Here is a 14,959-nt window from a genome sequence, read left to right on the forward strand (position 1 = left end):
GGATAATATAATGATTCTAGATAACAGAATCTACTTGTTCTGACTGCAGAAACTTCATCTTCATCTTCTTTATTGAAAAAAACGGACACTATGATTTCCTGAAGTTATTAATCACAATTTTTATATAACTTATAAAATGTTCCTTAATTATCACACAAAATTTTTTATCCATTATATAGGAACTCGCAAAGTTTTACTTGAAAAGTTTGTGGCCTCTAAATCTCTTAAAACATATTATTTTAATATGTCACTGATGCCAACTATTTGATGAAATCCTTGATGTAAGGAAATTGTTATCATGGGTTGCACTTCAAATTTTTAGATCCTCTAAATCCTTTACACAAAATGATTTCCAGCTCTGTTGGAGCTGCCTTGTTTTATTTATACATAATTTTGCTACAGTAGTTATTTATTTTTAGTATCCTCTTTCTGTATAACTGTTTTTAACTAAATTGGATTTTATCTTTTAAGAACATGTACAATGAATTATAAACTGTTGCATCCTTTAGAGCACTATAGATATTTTGAGGCAAATAGAATATTCTCATTGTTGTGATTGCTTGTTTATATTTGAAATGAAATTCATACACCATAAATGCACCTGTTTAAACTGTACAAATCATAGGCTTTTAAAAATATTTTAGAATATTCAAATAATTTTTCAAATTTTGTGACTAATTTCAAAATATTTTCATCATTTCAAACAGAAAAGTTATAGAATTAGTAGTCATTTCACATTTCCTCTGCTCTCAGCCCCTGATTATCACTAATCTATTTTCTAACTTTTTCATTTTCCCTATTCTGGATATTTCATATAAATGAAATTATACAATATGTGACTTTTAGTGACTTCCCTCTTTCACTTACCATTATGTTTTCAAGGATTTCCCATGTTGAAACATGTATTAGTGCTAAATTCCTCTATATTACTGAATGATATTTCTTTGTAATGTTACACCACATGTTGTTGTTCATTCATAAATTAATGTACATTTCAGGTGTTTCTACTTTCTATTTTAAACAAAAAAATTCTGTGATGAATACTAACATAAAATTTTTGCATGGACCTATGTTTTCAAGTCTCTTGAGTAAAATCCCTTAAGTGGATTGCTGAGTCATATGCTAACTCCATGCTTAATTTTTGACAAAATTGTCAAAATAAAAAAATGTTTTCCACAGTGGCTGTAGATAATTTCTACCAGTGGTGTATAAGAGTACCAACTTCTACACACCCTTTCAAGCACTTTTTCCTCATTTTTCATGTTGTTTATGATGTTGTTTATTTTCTTTGTCTTTGGTTATAGCCCTCCTAGTGGGTATGAAGTGGTATCTCATTTGGATTTGGTTTACATTTCCATAATGACTAATGATGTTGAACAACTTTTCATGTGCATATTTTCCATTTGTATATATTTTTGGGAAAACATCTGTTCAAATCATTTGGAATTCATTGTATTTGAATTATTGTGTCAGAGTTCTTTATGTATTATGGATATTAAATCCATACCAGATAAATTATTTGCAAATACTTTCTTGCTTTCTGAATGTTGTCTTTTTACTTATTGATGGTGCTTTTAGAATCTCAAAAGTTTTAAGTTTGATGTAGTACAATATTAATTATTTCTACTGTGGCTTATGCTTCTAGTGTTAGATCTAAGAAATCATTCTTCAATCTAAAGTCACAAAGATTGACTTCTCTGTTTTCTTTTAAAGAGTTTTATAGTTTTAGCACTCATATTTAGACCATTGATCCAATTTGAGTTTATTTTGTGTATAGTGTGAAATAGAGTTCCCACTTCATTCTTATTTTTATTTATTTATTTATTTTTGTCATGAGCAGGCTCCAGGAATCAAACTTAGGTGTCCTGCTTCTCAGACACAAATTCTACCACTGGGCTATCCTTCCACAGCCCTTCATTCTTATTTTTAACCTTTTAATTTTGAAATGCACTCACATTTATAGGATACTAACAAAAATAATGCAAACTCCATACAGAAAATTCTAAAATACTCTTATACCCACAGGTGTATGTTCCTTTAGAATCACAAGAGACAATTAAAACAATAGGTAAACACATGGGAAAATAATGTATTCTAATAATGCTATGATGCATGTTTATTATTAGGATGTGCTAAAAAGGTATGGTGTCCTGTTTATACATCTTAAGGGGGAAGATTACCCAGATGGAAAGCATATTAGTGTTAATTAGCTCTAGAAAGCAGTGTGCCCTTCACAGAATTAACTAATCAATTTAGGTATAAAAATGAGTAATTACAGCTGTTAGGTTACTGGGCTTTAAATCCACAAAGAGAACATTGTTGTAGAATATTGTCTCAAATGTCCACGAGGATTCCTTGTTCCACTATTAAGTGTGGAACCCTCCACTTACCAGCTCCAGTGAAATCTGAATAGGGCAGGTGAAATCAAAGTCAGTTCTGACTAAAGAAATCCTTTATGAACAGCATCATGTTGTCAGTGATATGAGCAACGCATGGACAAAAATAATTATATAAGATCCTGCTGTAAAATGTGGCCTAAATAAATGCAGAGCAAAAATAAAACCATGTGTCAATGAGCTCTGGAAAAAAAACATATTGTAATAAAATAAAATGGAGTGAAAGAGAGGCCAAGCAATAAGTAGGAACACCAAATTTTGTGAAAATGATATGATTCTTTCTTTTGAATCTACTTTGAACCAGAAAGAATCATAAACTGCTATCAAATTGTCCACATTATTGAATATAACCCATCATTTTCACTAGAAGCAGTGTAACTCTTACAGTGGAAGAATGGCAGTGACTGATGAAATCTAAGTTGACAGAAGAGAGCCAGTTTTTCACAGTCTAGAGTAAATGGGCACCAGAAGGTCAATGTTAAGAGTAAGGGATGATATTTATTAAATATTAAGTAAACAAAAAGGATATTTTAATCCCTATGTAATAAGGGAGTTTTTCAAATAAAAGAATTATATAGAAAATGGTAGTTCTTGTACAGATTCCGACTGGACTGTACAAGTCCAGTGCCATCCAGTCAGCAGTGAATAGGGCTTTTCACAAGAGGGTGGCCAAAATGAAGCCATGTCACATGACATGAAGAAAGTTAACTGAAATAACATAACCATTTTTTAAAAATTATGCTGATAAACACACATGAAGATTTGTTTTCCATCCAGTTACTCATTATCTCTCAAATAGTTTACTTCTTGAAAAGTCCTTCACAAGTTTAAGTAAAATTTAACTAAACTTTTAAATGTCTAAAAACTAATATTCTCAAAAGAGTGTGTCTCTGACCCTAGCTAACTGTCCATTAAAAATAACTTTGAAAACAGAAAATGTGCAAACTGCTATGGAGAAAGCAAAGCTGAAACCACTTAGATTTTCCTGTTTTTCTGAATGTGGGGTCAGGGTAGGGAACTGGGGGAGAACTCGGAGAGGATTTTCACTGGCTATGGAGAGCACAGACTGTTTTCTGTGGACATTTGAGAAACAGAAACATCAGCACATGTCTTCACCAGATAGGAAACCATGATGCAGTAAGGGTCCCTGACTGCATAGGCAGTGCTCTAAGGGTCCCCGGCAGCATGGGCAGCACCCTAAGGGACTCCGGCTGCATGGGTAGTGCCCTAAGCGTCCCTGGTTGCATGGGCAGTGCCCTAAGGGACCCCGGCTGCATGGGCAGTGCCCTAAGGGTCCCTGGCTGCATGGGCAGTGCCCTGGCAGTGGTTTGGATAGTTTCTTCACCCTGGACAAGACACTCATTGACCACCTGCCTGCTGCCTCTGACCCGCCTTGCCCTGGCCTTTCCCCAATGCCATCCTAAAACCAGAGACCTCTGGCTGGGGCTTGGGACTGGTGGGCAGCTCACTGCATGTGGGTCTCACTTAGGGTTCCCTGGGCAGTGCTGGCCATGGGCAGTGACTTCCCCACTGTCTCATTTCACTGGCTCAGTTACTGCACCTGGATATGGCCTGCACGTGGTGTGGATGTGGCCTGCACATGGTGTGGACGTGGCCTGGACATGGCCTGCACATGGCATGGACATGGCCTGCACGTGGTGTGGACATGGCCTGCATGTGGTGTGGACATGGTCTGTACGTGGCCTGGATGTGGCCTGCATGTGGCATGGACATGGCCTGCACATGGCCTGGCCGTGGCCTGGCTTCACCGGTGGCCTTGGCAGAGACCACCCTAATATCTCACTCTGAAATGGGCCGTATTCCGGTTATTGGCTCCTCCTCTTATCAACTACCACATAATAATCATGTTTAGCTTTGAAGCAATGCTTCCAAAATACAAATTAAAAGAAAACTCCTAAAAGAAAAAATATTAATTGTCCCATTAAACTTTAATGACACTAAAAAAAAAAACAAGACTCCTACCTAGGGGGATTGCTTTTGGTTTATGTTCTTGTTTTAATCACCTCCTGTTCACATGCTGGTGGGGAGGGATTCTCACCACGGCCCAGGACACCAGGCCTGGCAGACCAGACTGAAGGTGGTTGGGCTGCGTACAGGTGGACCCTGGGCCCAAGGCACAGCCGGCCCCAGGGGCACCCCAGAGAGGACACAGGGTTCAATGACAGGCCTGGGCCTGGGCTGGGAGGGAGGGCCGGGGGGCAGGCTGTGGTCGCTGGATGGAAGCCCCCATGACAGGGACAGGCAGGCCTGTCGGGTGACTGGGGGCAGGGGCTTGGCACAGCCAGACTCACCACCATCCCCGTCTCACTCATGGCCCAACACCTGGTGCACAGCGGGCTCACCAATGCATCCCTTTCAGATGAGGATGAGGGAACTCGGAACACTGCACCAGGTGTGAGGCTAGGCTTTCACCCTGAGATAAACACCACCCTTCGTAAGAAAGCCGAGCTGGCATATTCTCACGTGCATGTGGACAGCAAGAAGAGAAGGCATGAGAAGCATAAAAGAAAAACCAAAGAAAGACAGCAATTTTCCCGTATGATATACATGAAGCAATTTCTCTCAATTACTTTGGTCCAATCCAAATAGCGGGAAATAATTCGTTGTTTGCATTTTCCCATTTCCTTTAGTATGGCTCTGCCCTGCATCATTCTGTAAATGTTCCTTCCAGGGAACAGAGAGAAAAGTCCGACTTCCACTAGGAGACTGGGAGCCCAGATTGCACGAAACCCTAAATACAGAGCCGTTATTATAATAAATGTGGGTTAGCTACATTCCTACTGCACCCAAGTGCATATTCACATTATAATTTAACATGTTTTTGTGATACACTGGTCTGTTTGCTGAGAATACTAGTGAGAGTTTCTGAAAAAAGATTGCTTTTCTAATAGAATATTTTGCATCTTGGTCCATGCCATATCCAAGGAGAATATAAAAATCCATCAGAAAGTGAAACCATTGCCTCCCCGCCCCCACGTGTGACATGACATCTGGGGTGAAAGTCTCCCTGGCAGCATGGGAGAGGACACCCAGGGATGAGTCCAGTCCTGGCACTGTGGGATCAACAATTCCATCCTGACAAAAAGGGGAAAGAAGTGTAACTAATAAAGTATGAGTGGCAGAGAGACTTCAAATAGAGCCGAGAGGCTACTCTGGAGGCTGCTCCTATGCCAGCTTCAGGCAGACCTTGCTGCGTCTCCCAGCCTGGATATGTGCTGTCCTGATGCAGTCAGGGTTTGCCCTGCTGGGTCCATGTTGCTGGAAGGTGAGGCAAGCAGTTGCCTGGGGCTGGCCCTGTCCAGCAGACACAATCTGCGATGACCGCAGGCCAGGGAGGGACCATCCGGCTGCGGCTGGATATCCACACGGTGCTGCCATGGGCGGGCGTTGATAGGACCCGGGAGCCGACCCTACCACCCACTTCCCACCCCCAGGCACTGGGCCACTCCCCAGGTTGGAGTTTAAGGTGTGGCCTGTCCACGGGAGTACGTGTGCACCAGAGAGAAAGAGGAGGGCAAGCCAGGGCCGATGGAACAGCTGGACACCCTTCCCCAGCAGGGAAGTGACACTTCCCAACTCATGGATTTTATTCTGAGCAGGGCTGCCGGCATCTGTTCCCCAGTTGTGGATTCATGCAATGAATTCAAGTTGAGCAGCCCAAACCCGGAAAGCACTCTATATGTACACACACACACAGACACACACACACACACAGACTCATGTGAGGCAGAGAGTTGCAATATGGTTCATAAAAGATCTATAAATGAGAATAACTGTGTATCCAGAAGTTGTCAGTTCCCTTTCTGCGTGGGAAGCAGGGCTGCTGACAGCGACTGCAGCATCTGTCAATATTGAGAGCGGCGTCTGCCAGCTTTATTTATGCCCCAGCATTTAAGCACCTCTGACGTGTGAGGTCTGCCCAAACAAGCTCTAAAGAGAGAGTCAATTTAGCAAATGAAAACCAAGGGGTAATTTGCAATTTTTAATCTAAATATTCAAAATAAATATATCTGTTCTAAAAGTAATTTCATATCTTTGGAATGATTAAAAGTATTCCAATTTCCGAGTTTTAATTATGAAAATATGCATTGTTATAATTTGGTAAGGACCTAATATTATGAATTTTTAAATGCTGTGAGTCATAATATATTACATGCCATGTATATTTTTTCTTGATGTTCACTGCCCAAAATACTCAGTTTATCTGGTAGGGTAAAACTGTTTTAAAAAAAGCTTTGTCAAATATCATTGTCAAGAATATGACAAGATTGAAGAAAATAGGAATTAATTAGAAGAGAGGGTTATAGGAACAGTTGGTGTTTCCATCTCTAGAAACACAGAGGTGGAAATATTTAGAGAGAATAATTTGAATGGGGACTGAAATACCATATCTAAAAATCCAAGCAACCCCCATGGAAAGCTGTGCAAGGTCTAGTGTTTCCCTGCCTTCCGACCACAATCAGGAGATCACATATGTTCCCACAGTGTGGCCTGGAAATGGCTGAGCAGAAGCACAGGTAGCCCTTGAACCAGAGGAGAATTAAGGGGTGGTGCGTGTGATGTGGGAAATGCCACCAAAAATATATAGACATTGCTTGAATCTTTATTTAAAAATCTTTGCATTGAGAAACAAGAGCTTCCTTAAGCAACAGTCAAGAGCCAAAAATTGTGAGCCCCTCTTCCTGATGTCCTTTCCCCCAGGAAAACTAACTGTTCATTACAGTATGTTCCTATTCTGATTGTAAACATGGGAATGAAGCTGTTGCCATCCGGTGTTGTTTCCTGCAGCCTCAGCCCTGTCGGGGTGGCCCTGAGAGCCCAGTGGGGTTCACTGTAATGTAGGGAGGTCGCACCTCAGCAAAGTGCCTGTGAATTCACCTGATGTGCCTGGTGCCTGGGACAGTTTTCCTTCTCCACCCCAGGGAGAGAGGCCAGAGGTAGAGACAGAGGTAGAGAGAGAGAGGTGGGTGCGTGCGAGAGAGAGAGAGAGAGAGAGAGAGAGAGAGAGAGAGAGAGAGAGAGAGAGAGAGAGAGAGAGAGGCAGTGGAGGTGGGGAGAGATGGAGAGAGAGACAGAGAGGTTGAAGGGGTGTATGCATGAGAGACAGAGAGGTAAGGTAGAGAGGGTTGGGTTTGTGCATGCATATGCAGGACAGGGAGGGTGAGAGAGGTGGAGAGAGAGAGGGAGACAGGGAGACTGAGGCTGGGACAAAGACAGACTTCCGCCTTAAACCCTAGAAGGTGAACACATGCTGGGGCAGGGGATGGAAGGGAAAGAGGAAACCACCCTCCCCATGGCACAGTGGGGGTCTCTAAATCTCTCCAGACTCATCACTGTCACTCAAGAGTGGGCCTGAGTTGCTGTCTGGCCTTTGTCCTGTTGCTCTAGGTTCAGCTGCCCCAGACTCTGTGGAATTGTGAACACATCAATAGAAAATGGTTTCCAATATGCCCCTGCACCAAATCTAAGTGGTGAAACTCCTGAGCTGTTCCTCATTCCAGTCAAACCTGCAGAGTCACCACAGCTCAGACAAACTCTCTTTCCAGGGTGTCCTTTGCAAATTGGCCATGTTCACTTTCCCTGCGAGTATTTCTGTGGAAAAGGGCATGATGGTTTAGTCTTTTCTACATGTTCCCTCAGTGGCAGAAGGTATTTCAGGGATGGATTTCACAGCATCTACACGATGACAGCTTTCTCATCTCTAGGTTTGCCTCACCCTACCCAACAACAGAACAAATCCTGCTTTTCAACTCAATTTTTATCCTACCAAACTTTGAACAGTACAATGTTATGAAAGTGCTGGTCCTATAATTTCTATTTAGAGTGGGAGAAAGCCACCTCTAAATAAGATGCAATTTACCCTTTCAAAATTATTCAATCATTTCACCTTATTTTGGGAACTAGAAAAATGCAATTTGAAATACCATCATAAAAATCACTTACATGTTTCACTTTATTAAGTCAGTATGATGTGGCATAAAATGCATATTCAAATTTAAAAAGAATTACATCTTTCTCTTTCCTTTTGTTTTTAGTGAAGTGTCATCTGAAATTAATACACCTTGGAATGCTTTATTAAATTAGTCAGGTGAAATAGAGTTGACATACGTGTTCTCGCTCACACTTGGATTTCCATCAGCCATTTCTCTGTCTCTCGCACACCATCCCCACATGAGCACAGATACCCTAATATCCCCAAAGCCTAAACCTTCACACACATGCACACGACTCTCACCCACTGCCCCATTTCTCTAACTTTGATTCATCAATGACTTCATAGAAGCATTTTTCACACATGTAAATGTACTTGCACACATTTTTTTCCTTATCTCTCATTCAAGCCCTGCTTACAGCAGTGTGAATCTATGGAAACTATTTATTTTGTGTTAATATCACAGAAATGTGTGCTAAATCTAGTAGATGCACAGAAACATTTTCTATGCAAATCAGAAAAATCAATTGAATTTTTCTTACAGGCGTATTTATAGGAGGAGGAGAAGTTTCAAATATTTAAATGAATTCCAAGCTGAAGTATGTCCCTTCCACATAGAGCATTTTATTCTAACAGCATGTTCTAGTGTGTGTCTAGAGGCTGAGGTACCTGAGTTGGTTAAAGAAGCAATAGTTTGGATAGACCATTCATTTACTCCATTGGAACCACTGTACTTTTCTGATTCATTTAAATATCTTGACCACACTGACCTACTTTCTTAGGAAATTTGCATCCATAGAATTTATCCTTTTAAGTGCAGCAGCAATAGATGTTGTCCATGTGAGCGGCTCTTGCTTGTGGATGAGTGACCTGAAGCTGACTTGGTCATCGGGGACAATATTCTCATTCAAAAAGTCCATTTAGTGATCTCTTCTTGTTCTTCTGGTTGGATCTGTTGTTTTTACCTATGGTTTAAATCATTATATTCACCACTACTACATGCATTACTAGAATATATAGCATTTATAAAGCAGGATGCATAGAATATTGATTCACCTTGGCCACACATTCCATACATATAAACCTTCTCCAAATCATTTTACCAGATATATAAATGTAATATGATTTCACACTGACAATAAATTATGCATAAATTCAAATTTGTAGTTACAGTTTTTAATATTTCAGAAAAACAGATTATTTTATAGGCAGAAAATTTAGTTCCCTGTAAATAATAAAAGGGCACTAATTATGACTTTAGAATTTAATACCAATGCATACTCTCATCCTTGAAAATGTGCTTTTCTGGATAACTTGGCTCTGATATGGTGGTCATGCTCATAGATGGAGCACAAACTTGAAGATTACTTTAACCATGGGATTCTTTTCTTTTCCCTCCCCAAACAGACAGATATTTTTCTTTTCCTGAAATTATGAGTTAATGGGTACAAATTGTCTTGGCCTAAAGGGATTTATGTTCTTTTTTTAATTTTTATTTTTTCAGTAAAAAGAAATAAAAACTTTATGGTTAAAATGAAGTCAACCTTTCCTTATTACTTTTCATTAGATAAGTTTTGAGTTTATAGAAAAATCATCAGGAAAATACAGAGTTCCCATATACCTGTGCCCATTATTATTATTATTTTTTTTTCTGCTGGCTTCTTTTTTTTTTTTTAAATTTTTTTATTAATCAAAAAAAGAAAAGAAATTAACACAACATTTAGAAATCATTCCATTCTACAAATGCACTCAGTAATTCTTAGTATCATCACATAGATGTATGATCATCATTTCTTAGTACATTTGCATCGATTTAGGAAAAGAACTAGCAAAACAGCAGAAAAAGATATAGAATGTTAATATAGAGAAGAGAATTAAAATAATAATACTAATAATATATATATATATATAAAAAGGAAAAAGAAAAAAACAAAAACAAAAGATACAAACACACAAACAAACAAACAAAAAACCATATTTCAGGTGCAGCTTCATTCAGTGTTCCAACCTAGTTACATTACACTTAGGTATTATTGTGCTGTACATTTTTGAGTTTTTGTATCTAGTCCTGTTGCACAGTCTGTATCCCTTCAGCTCCAATTACCCATTATCTTACCCTGTTTCTAACTCCTGCTGGTCTCTGTTACCAATGATATATTCCAAGCTGATTCTCGAATGTCGGTTCACATCAGTGGGACCTTACAGTATTTGTCCTTTAGTTTTGGGCTAGACTCACTCAGCATAATGTTCTCTAGGTCCATCCATGTTATTACATGCTTCATAAGTTTAGTCTGTCTTAAAGCTGCATAATATTCCATCGTAGGTATACGCCACAGTTTGTTTAGCCACTCGTCTGTTGATGAACATTTTGGCTGTTTCCATCTCTTTGCAATTGTAGATAATGCTGCTATAAACACTGGTGTGCAAATGTCCGTCTGTGTCTTTGCCCTTAAGTCCCTTGAGTAGATACCTAGCAGTGGTATTGCTGGGTCGTAATCCATTCTGCCATTCTATGTCTTTTGATTGGGAAATTCAGTCCATTAACTTTTAGTATTATTACTGTTTGGATAATATTTTCCTCTACCATTTTGGCTTTTGTATTATATATATCATATCTGATTTTCCTTCTTTCTACACTTTACTCCATACCTCTCTCTTCTGTCTTTTCATATCTGACTCTAGTGCTCCCTTTAGTATTTCTTGCAGAGCTGGTCTCTTGGTCACAAATTCTCTCAGTGACTTTTTGTCTATAAATGTTTTAATTTCTCCTTCATTTTTGAAGGACAATTTTGCTGGATATAGGAGTCTTGGTTGGCAGTTTTTCTCTTTTAGTAATTTAAATATATCATCCCACTGTCTTCTAGCTTCCATGGTTTCTGCTGAGAAATCTACACATAGTCTTATTGGGTTTCCCTTGTATGTGACAGATTGTTTTTCTCTTGCTGCTTTCAAGATCCTCTCTTTCTCTTTGACCTCTGACATTCTAACTAGTAAGTGTCTTGGAGAACGCCTATTTGGGTCTATTCTCTTTGGGGTGCGCTGCACTTCTTGGATCTGCAAATTTAGGTCTTTCATAAGAGTTGGGAAATTTTCAGTGATAATTTCTTCCATTAGTTTTTCTCCTCCTTTTCCCTTCTCTTCTCCTTCTGGGACACCCACAACACGTATATTTGTGCGCTTCATATTGTCATTCAGTTCCCTGATCCCCTGCTCAAGTTTTTCCATTCTTTTCCCTATAGTTTCTGTTTCTTTTTGGGATTCAGATGTTCCATCCTCCAGTTCACTAATTGTAGCTTCTGTCTCTTTAGATCTACCATTGTAGGTATCCATTGTTTTTTCCATTTTTTCTTCTTTGTCCTTCACTCCCATAAGTTCTGTGATTTGTTTTTTCAGATTTTCTATTTCTTCTTTTTGTTCAGCCCATGTCTTCTTCATGTCCTCCCTCAATGTATTGATTTGGTTTTTGAAGAATTTTTCCATTTCTGTTCGTATATTCAGCATTAGTTGTCTCAGCTCCTGTATCTCATTTGAACTATTGGTTTGTTCCTTTGACTGGGCCATATCTTCAATTTTCCGAGCGTCATCCATTATTTTCTGCTGGTGTCTGGGCATTTGATCAGATTTCCCTGGGTGTGGGACCCAGCTGGTTGAAAGCTTTTTCTGTGAAATCTCTGGGCTCTGTTTTTCTTTTCCTGCCCAGTAGGTGGCGCTCGTGGCGCTCGTCTGTCTGCACGGCAGTTGGCCCGGGAAACCGCGCATGGAGGTGGGGGTCGCTGGCCGCCACGGCTTGGGAGAGTGCCGGTCCCAATTGCCCAGCTGGCCCGAAACGCCAAGCGTGACGGGAGGGCCCCGCTATCCAATGTTCCCAGTCAGACCGGGGAGCCACGTGCGTGGAGGGGACCCCAGTCGCCAGCCGCCCCGGCCGGGAAACCACGCGCCCCTTGGGTATCTCACCGCAGCAGATTCTCCCTGCCTGTTCAGCTGTTCCAGAATGGGGTACGCTGTCTTTTTGGTCTCTGTCGTGACTCCGGGAGCTGTTTCGTATTGTTTCTGTTTCTTTAGTTGCTTTTCTGGAGGAGGAACTAAGACCCGCGCGTCTTACTAAGCCGCCATCTTCTCCGGAAGTCCCTCCTGTGCCCATTATTAACAGTTTGCATTAGTGTGGTAAGTTTATTATAATTGATATGAGAATATTATCATGATTATACTGTTAACTTTAGTCTATAGTGTGCATTGGATTAGATGTTGTGCTGTTCAGTCCTATGGATCCTTTATAAAAACTTTTCTTCTAGTAATATATATATACAACCTGAAAATTTCCTATAACCATGTACAGATATATAATTCAGAGGTGCTAACTGCATTCACAAAGTTGTGCTACCATTACCCCCATCCATTACCAGACTTCTCCACAAACAGAAGCTTTTCTCCAATTAAGCACAAACTCTTCACTCCCCAGCCACACGCTCACACTGGTAAACTGTACCTCATATATCAGTATGAAAATTTGCTTCTCCCAGTGATTTCATGCCAGCAAGATCATACAATATTTGTCTGGTTTATTTCCCACAACATGACATCTTCAAAATGGACATTATCCATTTTGTCACAAGTATCAGTTTTCTGGGTTTTTTTCATGTATATATCCTGTTTTATTTATTCATTCCTCTGTTAGTGAGCATTTGGATTGCTTCCATCTTTGATAGCTGAGTGTAGTAACATTATGAACATCAGTGTGAAAATATCTGTTTGAGTCCCTGCTTTCAATTTCTTGGCATATGTATCTAGAAGAGGGATTGCTGGGTTATAGGGTAATTCTATACTTAACTGTCTGAGGAACTAGCAAACTGTTTCCACAGTAGCTGCACCATTTTAAAATCCCACCAACAATGAAAACGTGTCCCTATTTTTCCACACCTTCTCCGAACTTGAACATTTGTGTGTGTGTATGTGTGTGTGTTTACTAATAGCCATTTTAGTGGATGTGAAGTGGGATCTCCTTATGGTTTTGATTTCCATTTCCCTAGTGGCTAGTGATGTTGAGCATCTTTTCATGAGCTTTTCTGGCCATTTGTATATCTTCTTTGGAGAAATGTTATTTAAATTGTTAGCCTATTTTTAATATGGGCTATTTTGGGGGGCTGTTGAGTGGCAGGATTTCTTCATAAATTCTGGATATTAAGGCCTTATCAGATATGTGGTTTCCAAATATTTTCTCCCATTGAGTAGGCCATCTTATTTACTTCAATAGTGAAGTCCATTGATGTGCAAATTTTAACTTTTAATGAGGTCTTATTTATCTATTTTTCTTTTGTTGCTTGTGCTTATCTGTAAAGTCTAAGAAACCATCACCTAACACAAGAGCCTGAAGATGTTTCCCTACATTTTCTTCTAGAAGTTTTATAGTCTGGGCTTTTATGTTTATGTCTTTGATCCATTTTGAATTAATTTTCACATGTGCTGTGAGGTAGGTAGAGGTTCTTCTTCCTTTTTTGCAAATGGAGATCCAGTTTTCCCAACACCATTTGTGAAGAGGCTATCTTTTGTCAGTTGAGTGTTTTTGCCACCTTGTCACAAATTAGTTGGCCTTAAATGTGAGAGCTGATTTCTGACTCTCGATTTGATTCCATCAGTCGATGTGCATGTTCTTGTGCCAGCAACATGTTCTTTCATTACAGTGGCTTTGTAATAAGTTTTAAGATCTGGAAGTGTGAGTCCTCCAACTTCATTCTTCTTTTCAAAGACGGTGTTAGCTATTCATGGCCCCTTCCCCTTCCATATAAATTTGATGTTTGGCCTTTCCATTTCTGCAAAGAAAGTTATTGGAGTTTGGTAGGGATTGCAGTGAATTTATAAATGGTTTTGGTAGTAGTGAAATAATAAGGCTTAGTCCCAATCCAGGAACATGGAATATCCTTTCATTTCTTTTGATCTTCTGTGTTTTCTATAACAAAAGTAGTTTATATTTTTCCATAGTTTTGTAGTTTTCTGTGTTCAAGTACTTACGTCTTTGGTTGGATTTATTTCTAGATATTTCATTCTTTTAGCTATTGTGAATGGAATTGTTTCTTTGATTTCTTCTTCTGATTGTCCATGGCATGTATATGGAAATACTACCAATTTTTGCTTATTGATCTTTGTTTTAGTTTGCAAAAGCTGCAGGAATGTAATATACCAGAAACAGAATAACTTTTAAAAAGGGGAACTTATTAACTTGCAAGTTTACAGTTCTAAGGCTGTGAAAATGTTGCAACTAAGGTAAGACTATAAATATGTCCAAACTAAGGCATCCGGAGACAGATAATCTTGGTTCAAGAATGCCGCTGACATTCAGGATTTCTGTCTCAGCTGGAAAAACACATGGCGGCATCTGCTAGCTTTATCTCCAGGCTTCTTCAGTGGTTTCCCTGGCAGCATTTTCTTTATGCATCCCCAGTGGTCTCTGGCTGTGTGGACTCTGCACTAAAGCTTTTTCCAAAAATGGTTCCTGTTGAAGGGCTCCAGTAAGCAACCCCACCATGAATGGTGGAGACACATCTCCATGGAAACCATCTAATCAAAAATTACCACTCACAATTTGGTAGGTCACATCTCCATGGGAACGATCAAA

The 14,959-nt window shown here is 39.6% G+C and overlaps 1 protein-coding gene across 3 annotated transcripts in view; it reads right to left on the reverse strand.

Moving 5' to 3' along the window:
• Positions 1-14,959, reverse strand: part of LOC143646853 (uncharacterized) — an 84,853-nt gene that overhangs the window by 13,708 nt on the left and 56,186 nt on the right. For 2 of the 3 annotated variants that reach the window (XR_013157669.1, XM_077116253.1), the window contains one exon: positions 9,056-9,314. The exons of the other annotated variant lie outside the window; for it this stretch is intronic. Coding sequence is in view for 1 of the 2 variants with exons in the window: in XM_077116253.1 (XP_076972368.1) it covers positions 9,311-9,314 (4 nt within the window). In the remaining variant the exon portion in view is untranslated. Of the gene's footprint in view, positions 1-9,055; positions 9,315-14,959 lie in introns of those variants that run through there. 3 annotated transcript variants of the gene reach the window in all.

The sequence above is a fragment of the Tamandua tetradactyla genome, chromosome 9 (assembly GCF_023851605.1).
Source record: "Tamandua tetradactyla isolate mTamTet1 chromosome 9, mTamTet1.pri, whole genome shotgun sequence".
Taxonomy (NCBI): domain Eukaryota; kingdom Metazoa; phylum Chordata; class Mammalia; order Pilosa; family Myrmecophagidae; genus Tamandua; species Tamandua tetradactyla.